Source organism: Anopheles coustani, chromosome 3 (genome assembly GCF_943734705.1).
Source record: "Anopheles coustani chromosome 3, idAnoCousDA_361_x.2, whole genome shotgun sequence".
Lineage (NCBI taxonomy): Eukaryota > Metazoa > Arthropoda > Insecta > Diptera > Culicidae > Anopheles > Anopheles coustani.
Window position 1 is genome coordinate 26002299 of NC_071288.1, and position 24323 is coordinate 26026621.

The 24323-nt window shown below is 45.8% G+C and overlaps 1 protein-coding gene across 2 annotated transcripts; it reads right to left on the bottom strand.

The window, feature by feature from the left end:
* Positions 1-319: 319 nt before the first annotated feature.
* LOC131272862 (ATP-dependent Clp protease ATP-binding subunit clpX-like, mitochondrial) lies at positions 320-23962 on the bottom strand. Of its 2 annotated transcripts, none has more exons than XM_058274731.1 (7): positions 23829-23962; positions 18545-18905; positions 2300-3473; positions 1957-2233; positions 1742-1891; positions 1444-1665; positions 320-1357 (listed from the first exon to the last, which is right to left on the bottom strand). In XM_058274731.1, exons 2-7 carry the CDS (start codon positions 18615-18617, stop codon positions 1133-1135), a joined length of 2121 nt encoding a protein of 706 aa, XP_058130714.1. In that variant the 5' UTR covers positions 18618-18905; positions 23829-23962; the 3' UTR covers positions 320-1132. The 2 variants fall into 2 exon arrangements, with proteins under 2 accessions (XP_058130714.1, XP_058130715.1); XM_058274732.1 differs by having other exon boundaries at positions 18545-18900; positions 23829-23929.
* Positions 23963-24323: the final 361 nt, after the last annotated feature.

Below are 24323 nucleotides of genomic sequence, written 5' to 3' on the forward strand. Positions count from 1 at the left end.
ACTTGCACTGTTAAAAGTGCCGTCCCTACTAGCCGTACGTACGGCAGATCGGAGGAAGGAAAAGACGAGCATAATTATGAACAAAGTAAGGAAACAAAAAACAAACCCTTTCTCTCTCTAGTTTTATACAAACTAATTACACACCTGCCAGGAGAATCGTATCTCTTTCACCCCTCATCTCCTCGCAGGGTGATTAAGGGTTTAGTGTTTGGATTTAGAACACTCCCGGTACCACACGGCCACGGCAAAATGGGGACGATCTTGCACGCTTTTCTTTTCATCTTCGCTTATGGTTTTGTTTCGTTTTTGCAGCTACTCGTTATATTGTTATACAAGTGGTTGTTTTTATTTTATTTTGTCTCCGTTCCCTCCGCTTCATTTATACAACGTGTTTTTAACAGCATTTTTGTGATCGTCTAAGCATAATTACCTATCTCACTAAAAAAAAAAAAACTGAAGGACAATCAACCAGACTGTAACGTCTTCGGCAAACTTTTTCCTCGCTTCGTTAATTGGAAAGTTTTTTTTCTTCTATATTTTCCTTGTCGACACCTACTTCCCTCGCTGGGAATCTGTTTTTACTTTCTTTACACCATTTGCTGATTGCAGCGTTGAGCGTAACTAAAATCGGCTGCAAATTGAGCGAAAGCACGAGAGAAATGATTACTTGCGCATTTCCAGCATAAATCATCTCTTTCTTTGTGGAAAGTAGTTCGTCAAACGGAAATAAACCATCCCAAGATGGCAAAAAGTTAACCAGAAGAAAATTAAAAGCAATTTTTGACCAGATCGTGCATTTGTGTGCCATCCAAAGGAACGGCTCAAGCAAGGATAATAAGTAGAGCTCTTTATGTAGATCGAAATAGGGGGAACCAGTAAAAAAAAGCGCTAAAGTTTCATACACAGAACCTTTTGTGGGCTTTCATTCAGGATAATCAACAAATCATTTAGGAACGCAGCCGTATGAGAACAAAAAGCAAAACCTAAAATAAACAAAAATATTCGTATTTACAATTTCAATTTTTGCTCATCTATCCATTTGCATTTTGCAGCTAATGTGTGTGTGTGTGTTGTTGTTGTCGTTGTGTGTCGATCAGGAATATGTCCCCGTGCGCGTGCGAACATCCTCCTACTACTGCTTGACGCGAACCTTCGTCGTCTCCTCTTCCTCGGAGGTGCTGGTGCTGCTGGTATGTCCCGAGTCACCGGATCCGGACGGTGTGTCTTTGCTTGACGCGTTCGAATCCCCACGACGCACGTAGATCGGTTCGGCACCGCGTACACTCTCCTCCGTAATGCGCACACCCTTCACGTCCGATCCGGGCACCTCGAACATCGGCTCGAGAAGCAGTGTCTCCTGTGTAAGAAAGAATCAAGAGAAATAAAATCAATCCGAAGGAACTCTACACGATCCTCGTCGTGCCCATTAGCGATCGTGCGTACCATTATAGCGCGAAGTCCACGGGCACCCGTTTGTCGTTCCATGGCGAGCTGAGCGATCTGCGTGAGCGCCTCGTCGGTGAACGATAGCTCGACCTGATCCATTCCGAGCAGGGCTTTGTACTGCGGCACGAGGGCATTGCGTGGTTCGGTGAGGATACGCACGAGCATGTCCACGTCGAGGCTGTGGAACGGTACCAGCACCGGGAAGCGACCAACGAATTCCTATCGAATATTTTCAAAAATGAGGGTTAAAATATATTTCGAGAAAATACTAGCTACGCTAAGCCGGGTTTCTTACAGGAATCATTCCAAACTCGACGAGATCCTTCGCCTGAACCTTTTTAAGGTTTGCATCCCGTTCGACCTGATCGTTGTCCATCGGCGAAGCGGACGCCTGCGCTGCCCGGCGGCCCTCGGACGAACTTGCCGGCATTCCAAAGCCCAGGTACTGGAAGAATATGGAGTGAAGCGGATTTTAAAGCAATGTTGTGAGGAAGCATCGCATTTTCTCACCTTCTCGTTCAAACGGCGTGCGATCAACCGATCCAAACCCGTGTAGGCGCCGGATGCGACGAACAGGATGTTTGTCGTGTCCACCTGAACCGTTTCGCCTCGCAGCTTGCGCGGTGAGTTCCTTTCCGGTACGTTCACGATCGTACCCTCGAGCATCTTCAGCATGCCCTGCTGCACACCTTCGCCTCCGACGTCGCGCAGCTGATGGATTCCGGGTACGGCTCCGATTTTGTCCACCTCATCCAGAAACACGATACCCGTTTGAGCTCGTTCGACGCTGGTGAAAGAGAAACGGAACACGTAAAGTTTGGACGCTTGGAAGCCCATGGACATCGGTGGTTACCTATAGTTAGCATCCTGTAGCAGCTTCGCGATCACACTCTCGATATCCTCCCCGACGTAACCGGCCTGCGTTAGCGTCGTACAATCACAGATGGCAAAGGGAACGTCCAGGCACTTGGCAATCGTTTGCGCCAGCAGCGTCTTGCCGGAGCCGGTCGGGCCGAGCATCAGGATGTTGCTCTTCTCCAGCTTCAGCTCGTGCGTCTTCTTGTCCAGCAGCTCCGAGCCGGGATGGTGGTGCGAGCCACCGGCACCGCCCGCTCCACCCGCTCCACCGGCCATCGGAGGCCGTGGCACCTCCGACGGCGCCGAGCTCATCATCGTGTGCCCGATGCCAGAAATGTGCAGCAGATCGCCACTACGGGACATCGAATCTAGCTGCTGCTGCTGCTGGCCACCCGCCCCGCCGGCCCCACTCGCTGCCGGCGGTGGCAGATTGTGGTAGATGCGCTTGTAGTGGTTGTACACCGCCACCGAGAGCACCTTCTTGGCGAGCTCCTGGCCCACGACGTGCCGATCTAGGTACTCCATGATCTTCTTCGGCGGCGGCGGTGGCTTCCGGGCGCCCTTCGTCTCCGTGTCCTTGATCGTCTTCTTCGAGTCCACCTCGGACAGGACGACGAAAAAGTGGTGACACTTTTCGCACTTCACGAACCGCGTCGAGCTGACAAACGTTTCGACGTGCGTACACGGATCGCCGCACTTCGGGCAGGACAGGGTGTTCTTCTTGTTCGGTGGCTCCTTGCCACTGCCACCGTCCTTTCCGCCCGCGCCCGAAGACATCGAGCCACCGCCGGCACCACCACCGCTCGCCGCCGAACCATTGCCGGACGAAGGTCCACCACTTCCCGGTGGATTGCTGCTGCCGCCGTCCTTCGAAGACGATTTATCACAGACCGTGGAGAGGTGGAACGAGCGGCGGCCGGTGCGCGCGAAACGGCCGGCAGCGTGCGACGATGCCGGGCAGCATAGGAGCACCGTCGTCACGGTGTTACTGTGGTTGCTGGCGCTGTGACTGGCGATCGTCCTTCGGCAGCTTCCGGCGGTACTGCTATTCGGGACGTTTGTCGTGAGGGCGTGTGGGTTTCCTGTGAGCGTGGCGAGGCTACATTGTGGATGATGTGGCTGGTATTGGTAGCCGCCGTTGGCAGTGGACTGAACGAGGCAGACGGATCCTATAAGAAAGAAAAAGAATAAACACAACATCAGTGAAAACAATTATAAGAATGGAATGAATATATCACTTTTGTCCATAAAACAATTTCTTTTAAATTTTAAATTGCTAAACTTTCTTTGTTTCATCCATTTCTTTACTTTTATTTCTATTTCACAAATCCACTCGAACAGTTTTTAAATGTGTTAAAATTTATTTTAGATAACAGTGGAGCAGTTTAAATTCGATGTATTTTTCTTCGTTTCACCGTTGTTTATCGAGAAAAGCTGATTTTCCATAATTCATGTTATCCAAAGGAGATGTTTTACACGCGAAACCCTTCTTACAACGTTTGCATTTTACTCTGTTTGTATTTTAAACTTTCGAGCCAGTAAAAAATGTGATAATCTTTGTACAAAGAAACAGCTTTAATATTCTTAAGGATTCCAAAAAATTAACCCATGAATGATAAAGGATTTCAAAAATAAAAACCCATGAAATGAAAAAGCTTGCATGATTCTAAGAATAGGAAGCAAACCTGAACCAACTTTTCCTCTGGCAAAATCTGTTCTCCACCATTGACATTTTTTGTAATGTAAAATCTCAACTCAACGTCTTCACCAACTCTTTGCCTAAAAACGGCTGTATACCAGGTGTATGGTCCATAAAATACGATCATGCTGATCAACTTCCTTGATCAACTGAAGCTCTAAGAAATTAAAAAATTTTGTTTTTGACCAAAGTGAAAAGACCATAGCAACGCAACTCAGTAGACATTGGACAGTTTTAGAAGCTAGCCCCCCTAAAGCATGGGATCATCGTGAAACAAAGTTATGCCCATCCCCTCCCCACTTCCCCTCCCTCCCTTCAATAACACAATAACTAAACCTTTTGGCGCGCCAGATGTGATTAGAGCACAATTGTGATCCCTTTCACTTCACTAAGCCGCTTCAGAGCCCGAGCAAGGCCTTTCTTTTCTTTGAGTTTCCCCCTAACGTGCTTTTCAATTCCAGCGGGGTTGCGAGTTTTTCACCTAAAACCGCGTCCCTCGCATCAATTGCGCTCTCGGGAGGATAATGATTACTACCGTCAACTACCGGCCAGGAGCCGGGTCGCAACCAGTCCCACCGACCCATCATACGCCCGGAACATACGTTTCTGATGTAATGAGCATTTAAAAACATACCACGAGGGGGAGAGAGTGAGAGTGGGGAAAATGTTGGAAGCCGGCCCCAAAAAATACCACACGTGTGTAATGACAAATCATCCTGCTGTCCCCCGCCGAGCAAAGGCCGAGCTAGATCAAGCTACCCAAATTATGCCCGTTGGGCACATCGGCTTCGGGCCTATCCACACTACCGGGCACTGATGTGAATCTGATGGTCGAGGAGAGATTAGCAAAAGCCACCACACCATGCGAAATGCAGATTGACGATTTCGGATACTCGACCACTCACTCGAGTGAGTCAAACGCCGAGCGAATAGTACACACTTCTGCCGTCGGTTGATTGATGACGGACGGATGATCTCCACGGAGAAGTACGTAGACACACACCACAACCCTGCTCGACGCAATTGAAGTAACCCATTAGGCCATAAAATCCCGTAACTGTCCAAACATTATCCAGTCGCATCTGGAACCCGGTGTTCCCCCGCCGTGTGTTGCTTTGTACCCCAACGTCTCCAAACAGTAAATCAACCTCATGGCGGAGAGAGAGAGAGAGCGTAACTGGCGAATAATATGCGCAGCTAACATTCCAACCGTACCTCTTAGGCAAATTGTTCCAACATTGCGGAGACACAGCCACACATCTTTCCAACGCGTCCGCCCCGTACTTCAAAACATGCTTCAAGTGCTAATAAAACCTGCGCCATCATGGTATGGTGGTGGTGCTGTCACTATTGGAACCCCTCACAGCAGCCCTTCGAGGGCTTGATGATGATCGTCCACGATCGCTAGGCGCCAGAGTGTGACGCATTGAGCCATGTGAGTGCCCGCTCTCCTCGGTGTCAAGCTCGACGGGGCATGAAATGGTTGTGACCGGCAAAACAATGGCAACACTTCTGCGACGTGAAATGGTAAACAAACGGAGTCGCTGTCACCCTCGTTAATCTGCTCCGAAGTGGCGAAACTTTTCACCTCACCGAGGGATGAAACCGATTCCCACGAGCCCACGATGATAAAGCGATTTGGTTGCATTCTGTCTTCGCTCAAGGTTATAATAATAGACACCCAACCGCATGGCGAAGGGCCCTGTATCTCTCAATCGGGATCAGTGGATGGAAAGCCACAATTCAACGGAAAACGAAATCATTTGAATACGAAACCTTTAAGCGGTTACGCGGATCGTGACGAATCGTAGAGCCACAATTTTGGCGTACAAACGCAGCCATCGTTTTCGGTCGTCTCGTTTTCATGTTTTGCACTTCGAGAGGAAGAGGATCGGTTGGATGTTTCCATATTTGAGCCGAACTAGAGGAGATCATCATCTCCTGGTACCCTTTTGCGTTTGGAAATGAACAAGAAAAGGAAAGGCTTCCCGCAATTCAAAGTGCCAAATAAATCTCCTCATTACTCAATCAATCAAACGTCCCCGCGTACGGTGCTGGGTGATGATGGCGTCGGTTATGATGCGTTGCGATGAGAAATTAATGTTTCACTACGCGGCGTGCCTCCTTCCCAGGAGGAGAGGGAGAGAAAAAATAAAACCAAGCCCCTAAACATTGTGGTGCTATGTTGTAAAGTTTCCACTAATGTTTTTGACGCTGGAGCACGAGGAGGCGCTGGAGGGAATCATATTTTTGTGGAGCAGCTCGTACAACAAAGGCAATACACTTGACACACAAAAAGAAAGGGGGAGGCAAATCTCAGGCATTGCATCATCCCGCGGCTGCCGGGTTTTAACCGGGGTGGTCCTTCTGGCTTCCTGCGGCGTCAAATGACAGCCTAGCTGACTGGTTGGCTGGTGGTGGTGGTGGTAGTGGTGCGGGGTTTCCATCGGGAGTGTTTAGGTTTTCGGCTGGCAAGTAAGCCACAGGTTCGCTTCGTTTTTTGGCCACCGGTTGATCTTTATTTGACGATCGCCATTACACAACCAAATGCAAACAGCAAATGTAGGAAAAGTATCGAACGAAAACAGAATCCATACCTCTTTGCAAGTTAATTGCACGAGAATGATTCTGTTTATGTGTGTAAAAAGTTATGGGCCTGATTAAAAACAGCATGATTTGAATGCAAACCACATTTTAAAGCATCAAACTGAGCGATCGAACGATCTTGATCGCCATTCATAATGAAAATGTCATTTATTTGATTTGTTTGTAGGTTTATCCTTCCTATTTGTAAAACAATGAAGCTGCAATCCATTTAAAAAATTATCCTTTTCAATCAGTTTATTAGGTTTACAAGGAAAATAATATTCATCTGGAAAATAAATATTTGCATGAGAGGAAAAAAAATGTCTTTTCAAGTGTTTTCCTTTAAATGATGCAAATGTGGAATTGTTTAATTTTAAATTATTTCTTATGTGGAAAATAAATCAAATTTAGATCGTCATTCTGAATTATTAATAATCACATATATTAAGGCTAACCGATCATGTTGATATGCTGCAATGACAATATCTCACAATTAGGATCTATTTCACAAATTGATTGACCAAAACTGTAGGTATATCGAAATATTATCACAAAGAACAAGCTATTCGGGACGTATTGCTTTTAAGTTTGACATATTGCTGTTTAACGGTATATCACTTTAAGCTTCTCAAATATACTTAAAAACAACCGGTTAACGAAGGAGAACAAAACTACCACCGACATGTTAATCAGTGAAACTGAAACAAACCCAAAAGAACCCGTTAAAAAAAAACTGTAGCAAAACGGACGCTCAAGCCACGATCACTTCAGCCACTTTCTTAGGCTAACATAAAACAAACGACGGCTTCCTCCAAAAAAGGGTTTGCGTTGGAAACCCACCGGGAGCGTCATCAGTCTCTCCCTCCCCGGGGCGTTGATTGCACTCACGCTGTTACTTTCATCACGGCGGACCGTCTTGAAAAGGGTTTTTGTTTACCCGAGAGGTGCAGTCGGTTCAACCCTATGCTCCCTCCCCAGTCCCACCTTTTGCCACGCCAGTGATTAATGATCGATGTTCAGCCTTTTTGACTTCTCCGTTTGGGCTTGATTTTGAGAGTAAGTGTTTTTTTTCCCCTAGTTTTTCCTACCTCATTTCCTCCCCATCGCCCCAAGTACCAGAGAGACTAAGGTGGCGCTAATGACCGAACCGAATGCAAACGGCGTTCGGTCTCGCACCCTTCCTTCTGGAGGCCGCCAAGCGTGGAGTTTGGTTTTCCCACCTAATTTTAGCCCGAACGCCACCAACTTTGGGCCGCCGAATTTGACCCCACGAGCGCTACCAACCCGGTGAGTAGTAGTGGGTTGATGTCTCGTCACCGACAACAAAACCCGCGGGTTGAGGGGTTAATTTTTGGAGTGCCCCATGACCACCGGCTCGAGAACACTTCACACTTCACGGCTTATGCCACCACGGAATGTGTTGGGAGCACACTTTCGCGCACTTTCCGAGCCGTCTTGGTGGCGCAATATGGCGCGCAGGCACAGTTCCTTTCATGTGAAACCCACAACCCTCCACTCCAAGCCGAAAGCGAAAGGAATGGGTGGCACCAAAGTTCGCAGGACGAAGAAATCCAGTCGAGTCATCGAACCGGGGCGTGCAGAGGTCACATCCGAAGAGTCGCCGAATTTAGTTTTGTGGGTCAACAGTGACGTGCAGAAGAAAAAAAAAGGGTAACGATCACACTAACGCGGGCCCCCGAAACGGTTCTCCGAAAAGCGGCGGGAGGGTGTTCGTGCGAATATTCGTGGTTGCATGGTTAAGCGGCGGAATGTCCTTAACCCAAACAACATCGCTAATGGCACCGATATTTGTCAGACAAATGTGGCGGTTTTGGGACTTTCTAGAACCAAACATCATCCGACGGTGTTAAAAACATACTTGAAACGATTTGAAAAAGGAAATTTTGGTATGAAATTAAGTTTCCTCTTTCCCATTGCAGCCTAGTTAAACCCACTCTTTACAGGTCTAAAAAGTACTTTGCAACATCGGAAGACATTCGTCACGACTCAACCTTAACGTTTGCCATCTCCGGAGCACATCGCTGGTGAATCATAAATGTAATAAAACTCCCGTTAAAGCAGGTTCAATAAAAGCGGCAAGACTCCGACAAAATAACCCACGATCGATCTTCTCTACCCTGCCATTTGCAAGGATCCATCCAACCACTCCCCCCCTTTCTCTCTCTCTCTTTCAACTGCACAATGCCACTACGTGATTGGAATGCCAGAAAACGCCCAAACGGACCGAAGATACCGGCGGTGTCGGCCAGTGCTCGGGAATAACTTATTTGTACACAACATATTACTTACTCGCCGATAAATTATTTGGCAATCAAAAGGCCCCATCGGATGGTCGATCGTGCGTGCATGTGTGTGTTTGAATGATCGCTTATACGCACGCGAGTTTGCAAACCGTGGCCCCCGGTTGCAGTAAGCTGTTCCCAATTTCAGCGAACCGATTCCCAAAATCGTCGACCCCAAAATGTGTTGCAATTGTATATATTTTATTTTCCAGATACCATTTTGTTAAAGTCACCGTTTCAAGGGTTTCGAAAAAAAAAGCGAATAAAACACCAAACGGTATCCAATTAAAGGTGGCAGGCAAGAACGCTGCATCTCCAAGATTCCAATCGCGATCGAACGTTGATCGATGCACCTTTTCTTCCTCGGTTTAAGTATAACGATATCCGTACCTTACACACACACACACGTGGCACACGGGAAGGGATTTCGTTGCATTATTGTTATGCCGTAATTTACGACCCTAGTGTGTTGTAGTTCCCGCTCTCCTAAAACGTGCACGTGAAATTGCGTTCACTTAATCAGGAACGAAACGCCGTCGTGAATGAAGGGACGTGGGCACGAAGGGGACTTGGAAGCGGAGGGGTAGTTGTTGCCGCCGGTGATTATGACCGTTGTGACAAGCACTCTGTTCCATTCCGGGCTGCTGCTGCAAAATATGGCATCACTAACGGTGTGAGCCGCCGTTGGAAAATGGAAGCAACAAGAAAAATAAAATCGATGCGTCTTGACGGACGGGAAGGTGAGGGGATGAATTGCAACCATTGCCGAGTGCATTGCGTTGTGTCGTGCGAACAATGTATGCTGCTGCTCGTTGTTGCCCAAAAAGAAACAAAAACAACAACCAAATGAAACTGAAACGCACAACTATCCCAGACCGTCGGGGTCGGGGCCTAGACGTAAGAAAGTCGGAAGGATGCACAACCGAAGCGATGCGGAGAGGTTTGGTGATCGTGCGTGCACACTATTGCTGCTCGTTGCATGTGTGGTAAATGCGATCATTTCGCCATTGCACTTATGCGCATCTACGTGCCGCGCATTTTATTGGCGGGCGGATGGAAAGTGATGATGATGACGATGATGATGATGGCGATGGCGATTGCGTCTCTCGTCAGCGTGACCTCGGCATTGCCAGCTGGTGGGCAGCTAAGAACCCCGCCCCCGCTGGGGAGGGAAAACTTGCTGGCGGAAAGCAGTAAACTCGCGATCAAAACAAAGCGTTCAGCAACCGACGCCACCTACATCGTCAGTGTAGAAGCGTGCAAACCAATGAAGCTCAAAAAGTAAGTAAGGAGGGGGGGAGAGAGGTTGAGGTGAGTCCGATTTATGTCGCAAGCCACGACGTGCCACACGGAAAACGTGCGCTTTTCTGCATACAGCAGGGCAATGCGCGAGACACACTCGATCGCGTGATTTGCAAGCGAAATGCTTCGAACGTACCGAAAACGTGCGTGGTTTGATATGGGAGTACGTGAAGGTTACGTGGGTTTTTTTTTATGGAACGCGAAGAAGAAAAGGAGAAAAACAATAAAATGCATAATCGAAGAGGCTATCTTGTTGTTGGAAGAACGATTTATGTACTTGTGGTTTTGAAGGATTCACTTAAAAAAAAGAATTTAGAATTTCTTACTAGGTAAACTAAATATGTAGGTAACAAATTAGTATAATCATCACACAATATATTTAATCTACATTTAATTTTTTTTTTTCAACTAAAGCAAAATTCAAAGTAAATCGCTCCAATTGAAAGTGACTCGTTACAATCATTCCTAGAAAGATCCAAGAGATGAGTAAACGTGTTCCATGTCCCCTCGAATATCCTTCAAATTGTTTACATCGAACATGACAGAAAATGAATAACTGCCAATTTTCACCAAAAAAAAACCGTCATTCGATACCGGTTCGGTCTTTTTATAACTCATTAACTCAAGTTGCAAGTCGAAAACAAACCTCTCAGTGTCATCCCGGCGCAGAGAAGACACGACGTGGACAGTTAAGTCAATACCTCAATAATGAATGCATACAAATATAAGAGCATGTTGAAAATAATCAGGATATACCAAATGTGAAGAATTACGGCTTTACCCAAAACAGTTCAAAAATCATATCACACCGTCGATAAAAAGTATCTCTCGTGGGCTTTTATTTACCATTAATATGACATAAAATATTTTATTTTCCGAGGAATACGAAATATTTGCGAAGCAAAACAAAACAATATAAGTAGAATGTGTGGGAAGGTTTCGCACAAAAAAGGGGCTTTCGCTAAAATACCCTTTTTGGAGCATACGACCTTTCAAGTATGTTCGGCCTGGAATGGAACGTTCACTCGGTAAGATCGAAAGCATAAGTGAAACGAAACGAACATAAAATGAGAGCAAAAACATAAAAAGCAGGTGACAAGATTTTTAAGTATCTAAAACATTTAAAATTTAAACATAAATAATTACAAATATCTAGCATCGTTGTGTGTTGTTGTTGGCGCCGTTGTTGGCATCAACTCAAACTCGCGCCCGGGTCGCGAAATAATGCATCAATTAGCGGCAAAGCGCGATCGTCGATCGATCGTCTGAGCTACAGCAAACGGAAGCTCGGCCACGGTTCGCGGAATCGGTAAAATTGCGAGAAGAACAAGAAAGGAAAAAAAATAACGAGACAAATGCCGCGTCTGGGGGCGCCTAAAGTACACAAGCCCGATCTTTGCGCACACAGTCTCGGAAGATCGCGCGATGGCGGGCGAATAAATAAAAACGACCTTGAGCGGGGCATTTATCCGCCGAACCGCTCATTATTGACCGCAGGACAACAAGTGCAGTGAAAACATACACAAACAAACCGAAGGCATACTCGGGTGGTTGTGAATTGTTTGCGAAGTTTAAAACGGGGCATGGAGTATGTCTGCACTCTGTGTTCCTTATCTGAAAGCATCATTCTTTTGCTGGAAGACGATAGCAAGCTGATTGATGATAAAAAGAGTTTACATTCGATAAGGGCACCAGTTGTGCACGCGAAAGTCACACAAACTAGCGTGAATCCGACGACGCGATGTCAGCCGTCGACTTATGACGCGCGCAATGACGCTGAACGTCGTTAAATATAGTTTTAAAAAACTCGCGAAACCGCACGTATACACAATTCTACGTACAAGGTTGGGCTTATCAACTTGTTTACTTCATCCATCCCTGTGTGTTCGTTCTGTTTCTAATGTGGTTTTTTTTTGTTGCTCCCTTAGCCAGGCTTGTGTTGGTGTGGCCCGATCTCGTTGCGTCAAATCAGCTGATGTGTTTGCTTGGTATTCCCCTTTCCAGTCGCCATGTTGCTGATCATCAGTTTGAATATGGAAGGCGGCATCAGCAGAATATTTGGCGCACGATAAGCGAAATCAATCAAAGCCCCCGCAGGCAGGTGGTTGTGGTCTGCATTTTTCTTGCCAAACACGAAAAAACAGGCAGCCGATAGACGAAACAAACACCAGCCGGCAACACACTCTGTTTCAACGGACACCATTTACGGATTCATTTACGTCAAATGCGTGTGTTTCCTCAGCGGGATTCTTCAGATTATGAAAGTCATCCGACCGTAAACGTGCCGGTGGTCATGCGGCAGCATTCCATTCCCGACGACGACCATTGTTTTGGTAGGCAAGAGAGCAAACCACAGCACAACACAGCAGAAGCCAAGCAAACAAAACACTAAAGCACCAAGTCGAACGCGAAGCAGCAAACGGCCTGGTGTCCTGGTGGCAAACGTTCACTCTTCTCGGATCGATTGGAGTTCGCGTTTCGGCTGGGTGACCTTGAAACTCTCGACTTTCTTGAACTGGCCTGCCCGGCCCGAGGCGAGCGAAGGATGGATTTGCACAAACCGTCCAAGAGCGGCGGTGTGCTCCAACGGGTTGAGCCTTATTTCGGAGCCTTTTCCAATTAGTTCTTAAGATTGGATCGCAACATCGTTTGCTTCGGGCTTGAGCTTAAGCCATAGGCCGTTGTGCAAAAATGAATTGAGATGATAAATCTATTTAAAGAAGCTAAAGAACGTGGAAAATATAAACAAAAGTAGTAACAAGAATTGATGTTTTTAGTTGAAGAAAAAAAATTCAGACAACAAAAAGCCATACAAAACAAACAAACCGCTAATGAGCCACATCAAATGCGACATCAAAACAAATCCCCTAGGAAATAAAAACAAAACAAATCTCTGCAAAGGAGAAGAGCAAGTTCTTCCCGATACGCTTTGTGCACATCGATCGACCGGCAACTGGAAGTGAATTATCTTGGCCATGTGATGGATCACTCAATAAAATCGTCAGGCCCCGCAAAACCCAAGGAAAAATACACACAAACATTAAAAAAACAGCAGGAAAAAAGGCTCTACAAATCTCAGGCAATTAATTTCAGCCAAGCTTTTAACCGGCCAACACCAAAGGGAATGATGAACCCGGGATGGTGACGGGGAAGGGACAAAGGGATCTAATGATAAAAACCGATGATTTTAGCGTATTTTTCACCGCACGAAACATGGCCCGTCCCGTCCGGCGCCGGCGGCAAGGTTTTTTTATTATGGAAATTTCGTTCCATCGATACCGAAAACACACGCGCTGTTAATGTATTCCTTCCGAAATCGAGGAGGAAACACGACGGGTTAGAAACGTGACGCTGGACGTGAAGCCAACCGATCACGAATCGAACCGGTTTGGGAGGGCGCCGGGAGCCGGTGGAGATGAAGATGCAAACGAATGGGGGGGGGGGGGGGGGGGGGGGCGAGGGGGATGGGAAAGGCGAAGATTGGTGTTCGCCGAGGCAGTAGCAAGCTTGTGACAAACATTTGGCTTGGCATCGCAACCTCGACGGGTCGGCCGCTTAGAGACGACCTTGGCCTTGAGCCCCCGTTCCGATGTCTATGGCGGCTTTTCCGCCCCCACTTTTCCTGCGGCCTTCGTCAGAAAGCAGAAGAAGCCTCGCGGCGAGCCTATTATACGATGTGCTGGGGAGGGGTTGGGCCGAAAAGCGAGCGTCACGCGCCAACGGAAATCGAACGTATGTCAATAAACCGGTAGTCGAAGATCGTAGGATAAGGACGAAAAAACGTGGAGATTTGTCTATTTGTAACTTAATAAAGTTGCTAGTTATTTGTTATTTGCTGGGCAAGGACAGCACAAGTGATGATTAAAGAAACCCCATGGCCCTTTTCCACCTGAAATTATCATACATATTATTTTAAACATTCAATTTTGTCTATTAAACATTTAAGATCATTCCTCCCCTATCTGATACAAACGAAACACCCGCTGAGCGTGCATTCGTTGTGCAAGGAATCGCAATAGAAATCGCAAGCGCAAGCAAACTCTCCATTGCGCTTCGAAGTCGGTGAAGTAATATCGAACTTGGCACGCACTTTGTTTCGAGGCCCGAAGCCAGGGTGCGCGTTGAGGGGTGCTATCAATTGGGCAAAACATGATACCCCATTGCTACATTTAAAAACGAAATTCGAATTGCAAAAACAAAACCTAATCGAAAACAAAGCTGACGCTATGTTTTACAGCGAAGCGAAGTTGATTTTTATTGTACCCATATTTTGCAAAAACAAACTAATCGTAACCTCCCATTTGAAGTGAGTGGAACACAGGAGCGTAACAAAAAGTGCATTCGAATGATTTTCTTCGACTGGAACACAACCACCGTACTAACTCCTCGAAAAACGTATGCCAAGCTTTACGTTTTAAAAGCCTCCACGGCGTCGAAAATGAAAGTAAACTAAATAGCGACTAGCGGCTAGTTCGGTAAATAAAAGTAAAAACGTAAACCGGATAAGCTTGGCACCCAGTCTACTCTCCCCGACGAGGAGTTACGAGAAGGTAGGCAACAGTTAACCGCCAACCTCAACGACATCCTTCGGCTGCGACGGCGTTTTTATGTTTAATGCATTTTTCGATGCAATTGCGCTCAACTCCGCTCAATGCTGCCAGTGAATAGTAATAAGTACGGCCGATCTTCGAACCGGTTATGGCAGGAGGTGCTTCCCCGGAACGGTCAAAACCACAAAACCAAAAGAGGGGCGCAGACATCAGGACATCATTAGCGTTGGGCTTCTTAAAGATGCCTCACGATCGTTGCCATACATTTGACTGATTTTCTTCCACGCCCAACCACAAGTGCAACGGTGTACCTTAATCCCTTCTTTTCCTCCTTGCAAAACACAACACTCGCTCTCCACACAATGCAACCGATGCACATAACAGCAACAACAACAACAGTGCTTGCAAGAAAAAAAACACCCTTTGGTCGTGTCGATCGATCGACCAACGAAGAGGAAAAAGGAACGAGAGAACGGGTCTGGGGACGTCACTGTTGGCGTGCGAACAAAACCAAAAATCGTGTCACGGACACGCTGGAGAAACTGGGTCACCAGGAAACTCGCCCTGCCGTCGCCGCCCTCAACCCCTTTTCCCCGTTGTCCGTCAGCAGGTCCTTCGTTCTTCTGTTATCGAACGTTGCAGCAGCAGCATCATTAGCGCACCAAAACGGGACACGATGGCGTGACATTTTTCATCGACGCATCTCAACGACATTATATACGTATATTCTATTCGTTAAATTAATGGCCCTTGCAGTGCGTAATTTTATTTATTGCGCAAAATAAACGGCCTGCACACGCAACCCGTAAGGGAACCGCTGTTTTTTTTTTCGTTGACCATTCGGCGATTTCGGCATGTTTTTCCTTCCCTCGACAAAAGCAAAAATGTATGCACAACAACACAACGGCAAATTACAACTCATCGCGAATGAAATGGTGATATCAACAGCACAATGCTTTCGTCTCCCCCCTCGATTGGGTTGCCCGATCGGTCGGGGGTTGTGTCTTATCGGGGCGGTGAAGATAAGACGAACCTTCCCGTATCGGGTTGCGGGCATAAGGAATACTAAAAGAAAAAAGAATCAAGTCATAATTATCTGGCAACTCATAAATATTGTTTAAACGTTGTAATCTGTGGCTTGATTGTACGATTATGAGTTACAAATTGTGTTGACGAAATAACTACGTATTGGAAAGTGAAAACATGTTTCTTTTAAAAACCGATCAATTGCAACATCACGCCACTACCAAACAGTCCAACGAGCCACCAATCGGGCTTGGCGAAGGACACCAGCCGGGGAAAGATAGCACTTACAACTAAATCGTCAACCCGACGTCGTCGGACTAACGGCTTGAACGCACGCGCACGTCCGGCTGGCATCGTTTGTCAAGTTCACCACCATCTCCAGCTCCGTCGCCGCTAGGCCTTTTAATTGCAGATTGTCCCCGACCGGCCGACCGGAAGGTCACCGATTTTTAATCATTCCACCATGCCGCCTTGACCCCACCGCCACGCCGCCGTCCCGGGAATGGACGGCCCTTTGCGCCTAACACGATCACGTTTTCCCGCGCATTGCACAAGCGGAATGTCCGGCCAAGCCGAGCACAGCGTAAGCCTATTTGTCCGTTTTATCGCGAGAAAAACAGTCGAACGGGGACAAAAAGCATATAGAAACTGTAAGTCATTGAGAGAGAAGGCTTGGATGCCGTGTCGTTGGACGCTAGCTTTTGCACCGGAGTCCAGGCTTCAACCAACGGCCTTCCGCGTCACCTTAGGACCCTCTACGGTAGTAAAACGTTTGCCAGTGGACGCGACATCGACAAGACCTCGACCTTCTGACGTCGACGCGCCACCAGCGATCCATCTGCGAGAAGCAATCAATTTTCTTGGCGCCCGGCTGTGGTGACAAACAGTGTGACGAGCGCTGGTTTTGTCCGACCGTGCGTCTTCAGGCACGTGTCGGTTTGCGGATAACGGTGCGTCGTTTTAGCAGACTCCATTGCCGATGGACGGTATTCGAGTCGAGGCGGGATAAAGTGGTTTTGCATAGAAAGGAAATTGTGATAAGCTGCCCATTTCGGAGACGTTTTTTTCCAAAGATTTCTTTACTCCAACATTTGACATTTGACAAAAAATGTAAGGATCAGGCTGACAACATTGTTTCATCCCAAAGTGTTGTCTATTTAACTCCATGCGATGTACTACCAGAAAAAAATCTTCAAACTTTATACTTTATCGTTTGAATAATGCTATCAGACATCTCATCTGGAAGATTTATTTTCTACCAGCATTATCAGATATCTAAAAGAACAAAATCAAGATGAGCAAAATTATTTTGAAATCGTACTTTACCTACTTAAGCTTGACTATAATTGTAGTCAAAAATACCAGCATATTACTCTTGTTTTTGTAACAATAACGTAACATCAATTTCTGAAAGCCCATAATAAAGATAATGCAAACCGACTGTAAACTCTGATCAATTGTAGTAACACAAACAAATTTAAACTAATGCAGAATTTCTTTAAAAAAGCCTACAAAGATCCACAGCTTTTACTTAGACATCATTTTCAAAGCTGATTTCATCCTTTTTATTTTTTGTTAAACGGGAAATATTATTATTATGCATCACTGCAGTTGATGTTAACACCTATTTCGATCTCTTCCTTAATGGTTTAATAACGTGAGTTTTGTTTGCCTCCGCCATTTTATCGATAACTTGCAACCCTGGTAAAGGTATTCAAAAAAAACATAAGAAACAGTCTTCAAAACATCGTGTGAAAGAGTGAAAAGAGACAAGAGAGAAATATCGAATTGATAAACATTATTATCGCCAGGGTGCAACACAGACTGGTGCTGGTAATTAGCACCCTGTTACTGTCCCAAAACCGTTGAACAAGTGACTATCCAGACAATTAAAAGTAAAAAATATAAGACCATCATTTACCAAAGGATAATAAAATAATTGATACATCATTCATCTCATCGCATGTCGCAGGACTATGCCAAAACAAAAAAAAAACAACAACAGAACTGATACTTAAATGGCTTCCTTTTTCTAGTGCCTTTCAACCAGTGGCAACCTTTATCCTTTGGCGCAGAGTTGGTAAAAGTTAGCAGGTATAAGTCTCGACCGGTTCACCTTAAGGGAAGTGGTTTTTTATGGGGTTTAATTTTTCTTGATTTCCCCCGAAAGGCAACCTTTTTGCAAGAAGAAGAACGTCTGCGGTGGAAACAAAACCACAGCTAAGAACGCCTCGGGGGCAAGTTATTGAAGGTGTATTTTTTTTTTTCGTAATAATCCTTCGAAAATCAACATCGTATATTTTGGTGGAGTTGGTCGCGCGTGGCAAGCATCGGTGGCTCGAAAAGGGATAAAAATCTTCGACAGTTTTTCGAACGATGTGGGGAAACGGAATGTAGCGTTCAAGGAGGTCAAGAGAGTAGCTTATCGATTGCCAGCCCCCTTCTAGTGCTCATGCAATTGCAAGTTCATGTGCATGGTACGATAAGAAAAGAATGTATCAGTGCGTGAAGGTTGGCATGAATGGCGATCTCAAGGAGATTTATCTCATGCTCTGCCTCTCACCGGCGCCGAATGCGTTTCGTTAAACGATTAAAAATAAAGTCCAGTGAATGGAGCTTGTATTGTTTATAGCACTGGTTAAATTTTGCTTTTACCGGGATAACTATCCCGAGAGTCAAATCCGTATGGACTGTTTGTATTTATTTATCGAAATCATTTACCCAACTTATTCACCCAAAAGCTACCAACAACAAAGTGAGCTTTTCCTACTTACCGGTGCGTATATTCGAGTTTTTCGGATATATCGCCAGCCGCCCGATGGTGAAGCTGCTGCGCACGCTACGCATCTCGCGACCGCAACGGACCTGTCCTGGTAGGTGGGAGGGGCTTTTCCGGACACGCTACACCAGCAACACACTTATCCTTCCTGCGGATCGATGATTTTTCCGAACCCGTCACTACTTGCACGCCAATCTTGCCGCTCGCCACGTGTTGCACCGCTGGCCGGATGGGATATTAATCACACACGATCGATCACGTGAATCAGTGTTCAAACAATTTTTTTCACAAACGCACAATTTCGAACGCGATCGAAGAGGATAATAGAAGCACTCGCAATTTTTCACTGTACTGTACTGAGATGGTGGGTAAAGAGCACAATTAATATTTATCAGATAACGCGGGATGGAGGGAAAAACAAGTTTGATTTTCGAAAATTGTTCACAATCATGATCACGGTGTTCTAATTAAAAGCAAAAACAGTTCCTCACAAATTGTAGTATGGAAAATTCTTTTTATGGCAGTTTAGTGAGTTTAATTTATAATTTTTTTTTTAATTTTCCTAGCTTTTCAACATCTTAGTTGAAGTTTAAAAAGGAACAGCATATAGAAACTGTAAATTCGATCCCAATCTCTGTTCAATTGCATTCGATCTGGTTAGGTTTTGGCAAAACCGTAGAAAAGTTGGCAATTTAAAAGAAAATGAAAGGAACTCGGACCAAAAAAAAATCTTCACCACAAACCCGAACCACGCAATCTAACGGGAAAGAGTTGGGTATTCGCCCGAGCTCGCCATGAACGTATCATAAAAAGCGAAATGAGGGCGTCTGCAGCCAATCAATGCTTCTCACCGTGGTGGTGGTTGTTCCCGTGGCAGCATGAAAAACAGATCCAGGAAGATCGTACATCACTTTCACTGGCCATTCCCGGGGGCTCAAAAAAGGCAAGCACAGCTACACGGGTGAAATGGAAAACTGATTGCGATTGGGTTCAATCAAGGCGCGCGGGATTGCGTCACCGACCGCATCGGCTACCGGTCCACCGGCCACAGGCCATCTTGGGAGAACAATGGTTTAAGAGGTTGTTGCTGATTGAAAAATATATACATACATCTCGAGCGCACCATCCCACGTTTTATCGAGCGGAAGTTAATCCGGCACGGTGGTTAATCGCGCGCGGTTAATCGGGAGGGTAAAAACAGACGGCTTCCGTTCGATTTAGCCGAGATCAGGTTCGTGGCTGAAGCAAAATGAACTCTTTTGATTGCCACAGATTACGAAAGGCAACGGGCACACGACGGCGTTCGTTCCTTGGGACAAAAACAAGCCAAGTATATGCTTGTCCAGATTTACTTCGTGGCGACTGAATCACGGATCGATCATCCATCTTGTGCACGATTTCTGCCTGTTTTTCGTCACACGACGTCTTGAGGTATGTTTTCTTATATTTGATATTGGATTGTTTTTCAGCATGGGAAACATCGACCGAAATTCACAACAATTTTTTTTTTACATGTTTGTAGTGTTTGATCAACCTATTGACCAACAATCTTATAGGCCTTTTTGCACGAACCACGTTATCTTCGTTACGATGGAATTAACTTGGATAAAATCGAAACCACTTTGTTCACCCACTCAAAACCACCAAGACGCTGCGCGCACGTTGTTTTCGACCCGAGAGAGTGTCTACGTCCTGCACCGGCAAGCGTACGATCGCGTATGAACCTCGCGCCACGCTAGCGGCCACATTTTGGGGGCCTCCTCAAATGTGCAGACAGATCGACCGAGCGACCGTTAACTCTTTGTGCCGATCCACTCCACTCGTCTTGCGAGGCAAACAAAATATATACATAAAAAAAGGACGGCAATCGCGGGGAAGCAATATGCTCCGCGGTCATAACCGCGCACGCACACACTAGCGGCGCAAGAAAATAAAAGTCGCGCAAGCAAATGGTAAGAGAGGTGAGGTTCTGTAAGACAGGGCGCCAAAACGAAAGAAAAGAAAAACCAAAAAACAAAACCCGAATAGCAAGTTGGGCTGCTGGCCCGGCGTTCGGCAAGTTCTGCGGGCAAAGAACACGTTTACGGCAGGGTTGTTCATCTTTTGTTTGTCACTTTTCTAAAAATTGATCATCGATCAGACGCGATTCGCAAAACAAAAAATGCAAACCATATCGATAAGCTTCGACGTCGAGAAGATGCTATATTATGATCGCGCACCCAACGAGCCGGCCGACCTTCGTCAATAGTTGGTGGTTCTGGTATTTCACCGATTTTCTACAACATTTTATTAGCTTTGGTAAGTTTGCCACAATGACCTTACAAAGTGGCTAACCTGACAAGCCGATTGTGTGGTGTTAAAAAAATAATGCATTCAAAATTGGAAATAAAACACCCCGGTCGACCTCAGAGCATATTTTAACCAAAATAGTTAAATAAAATAGTTTTAAATAATAATTTCGTCCCTGATGATAACGAGGAAGATAAACGTTTTTTTTTTAATCAAAAGGCACCTCCATTGAAATCTTTCAAGAAAGGTTGATAACATACCGGAAGTAAAAAGCAAAGGTAAAGCCCATTAGACCGTAAACAAGAAGGACACACCGAAAACAAAAGCATGACCCATATTCCACTAAGAACAGGGCAGCGGTTCGTACGTTTTAGTCTTATCTTTCAAAATGATGCATTTCATTAGGTGCCGTATACTAAATTGTGTCGATGGACCATAATCCCCAGATTGGTGTCCCCTCAAGCGTCCCCGTACTCTACATCAGGGGTCGGCAAAGTCTGGCCCGACAACTGATTTTAACCGGCCCGTAAGAAAATGTTAGTGCTTCATACAAAAAAACCCATCTCACTTTTTATCGGATTTGTTCACATTGTCAAGTTTTTTTTTAAACAAAAACTGAAGATTAAAATTGTTGACCGAAATGTTCAACTTCCTCGAATACTTTTTGTTAGACTTTTTCGATCGTACTTGCATTATTGATCGTTTTAAAATCCCCTAGTCTCGAGACTCACGAGTCCAAAACCCGGCGCCAATCACTCGTTTACTTTGCATGCAAGATGTTTAATTTAGGTAGGGGTTACACTTCAAGAACAAATAAAAGAAATTCATAAACGGTACACAAACCAAAATGTATATGTTGAAAAAAATAAAAATTCAACGAAAATATGAACGAAAAATTTTGAAACAATTTACCGATGAAATTTCAAACATTTTATCTTATACCACTTTTGTATGTAACTTTACTTTTTAGAAAAATTATACTCCATTCAAAAGGGGTTAGTCTCCATTCGAAACTACTTAAAACACATTAAACCATCGTTTAAGGTATTCTTCCCGCGCTTTCGATTTCTTTTTAATCATCTGGCCCATTTCCAAAACCTATGCCGACCGCTGCTCTACATTATAAGAGACGTGACATATACTCAACAGCTAAAAGTTAAAATATTTTTCGATTCTGTAGTAACGATCAGCCCACAGAACCAAACGAATGAAAAGAACAAGGTAAGGCATTATGGAATCGTGTCTCGAGGCTAGGTGAATGATAACCTTGATAGTGGCTACGAACCGAATCCGATGCTCTGCCATGCTCATCGACGTGAGAGCCGGTGCGTACGTGCGCCAGCGTACGTCGGTGTATGGGTGGCATTGCAATTTGCCGGCCCCCGGGGGCATGGTAAACCGGTTCCAGTGGCACCCCGGTTTGTTCTAGGCAAACCGCCCCGGCAGGACGAGCCCACTGCTGCAAGCGAACTCGAGCGTGCCACTTACGGGTCGGTAGAAGCTGTTCAATAACCGACACCATTCGCTGGCCAACGATCGTATTGTAGATATTGTGGACCATTTCTTCTGTATGGGCTGCCTTGCGTCTTGTCGCGTCCGACGGGTTTACTTGCCGGTGCTCGAGGTAGGCAAGAACATTTACCTTGCGTCCAATTCATCCTGAGACACGAGGTTGCTATAGACTATGGCTTTTAGGAAACAGAGAAGAGGCAAGACGGTTGTTAATGGTTGGGGTCGACAGAATTGATCGCCCCTATGACGTTGAACTCATCCAATCAAGAGGTACCACCACCACTCGATCGAGTCAACGGAAGCCCTCTAAACACCGGAAGGCCAACAGTTTAAACTATCCGCCAATTAGTCACCGTAGATGTCCACTAGAACGTGGACAGTGTTGGACTTTTTTCTTCTGTTTTTTGTACAGTAAAGATGGATGACCGCACACGACTACGGTTGTTCTCGCGGTCGAGTTTGTCGTGGTGCCTGTTTTTTTCCTCTGCATCACGAAGCAGATCAACTTATCCCACTTATCATCGACGCCATTCGTCGTCTGTTCTCAGCTCGATGGAATGTACAGCACACTTCAGTTGTTTGTTTACGATCCGCGGCGACATGCGCAGTTCCACCACCGAGGGGGATGCCGAAAGATTCTTCCTATTGTTTTTCCTGTCCAACTTGTCCGCCATATGGTTAAATGTTTGTTTCCCAACATCCTCGACCAGGTCCACGGTCCTGGTGGGGGAAGAGGAGGGGGCGAAATACTAGAAGACAAAGAACTCTACTCTTCGAGTGTTACGAAACGAAATATTGTTCGATCCCATGTTCCTTTTCCTCCTGAATTGGTGTCCATAGATTCGCTACTGTGGTGCATCGTTTTTCCTCCTGCATCGTGAACACTGTTTCTGTCATTCTTGACCCCGTTCGAAACAGCTGTGTCGAGGGCAGTTCCATCGGGCACCGAATGGGAACGCGCAATTTTACCACTTGTTATGAAATCATTGCTTCTAATGAAGCGACGTGGAGGGCGTTCGGGGGGCTGGCTCCTGCGAGGAACGTGGGACCGTTTTAGACCAGTCCAAAAGCAAAATAACGCGACCGTCGACGACATTCGCCTCGCCAGATATTTCCAATGCGAAGGGCGAAGGGAAAGAACGAACGCCAGAACGAATGCGGCGAGGAAAACTGCGTCGCAGTAAACCCGTCTATCCCCCCCTCACCCCTAGCGGGGGTTTTGCAGGGAAGCATCATGCACTTTTCAGTTGCCTGCCTTTCTCCGACTGAATTCCACTTCTTTCACAGTGCTTGTTATTGCAAGATTAAATCGCACCGTAATGGCCACTTTGTTCACCTAAATGCCCCGGACTGCTATCTAACAACGTTGACGTTCTTACCAGAGCCGACCAACCAGCCCGGGGAGTTTAGATAACGTCGGCTCGATTTAGCCGCCGATGCGTCGTGGATGTTTCGTAAGCACAGAAAGTTTAACACACCTGTCGGAAGCGATTTCTGGGCGCCAGCAAAACTGCAGCAAGTAGTACGATTCGGTTTTCACCGCTCCTAGAACAGAATTAGACCATAAAAGTCTTCCCGAACTACAACAACACACTTTCCTGCTGTCGCATCGCACGGCGAACTAAACTTCGCGAGTAGTGTTGGCAGAATCGGGATTCGGAAGATTCGAAGATTCGATCCCTAGACGGATTCTAAAGATTTGAATCCCATCTGACAGATTCTAAAGATTTGGATCCCATTTGACGGATTCTAAAGATTAGATTCGATTAGGATTCGAGTCGGATTTGATTGGTTTGGAACTCGATTTGATTCGATTCTGACTTGATCTTAAACTGGTTGAATTGACTCACAATGATTTGAGTCGAATTAGTCACATAACTAGTCAATCTAGAGACAATTTAAGTTTACTCAAATCGAACGCTGTGTAGAATGTCCAATGGACATACCTATTTTTTACAAAGGAACCTATTTTT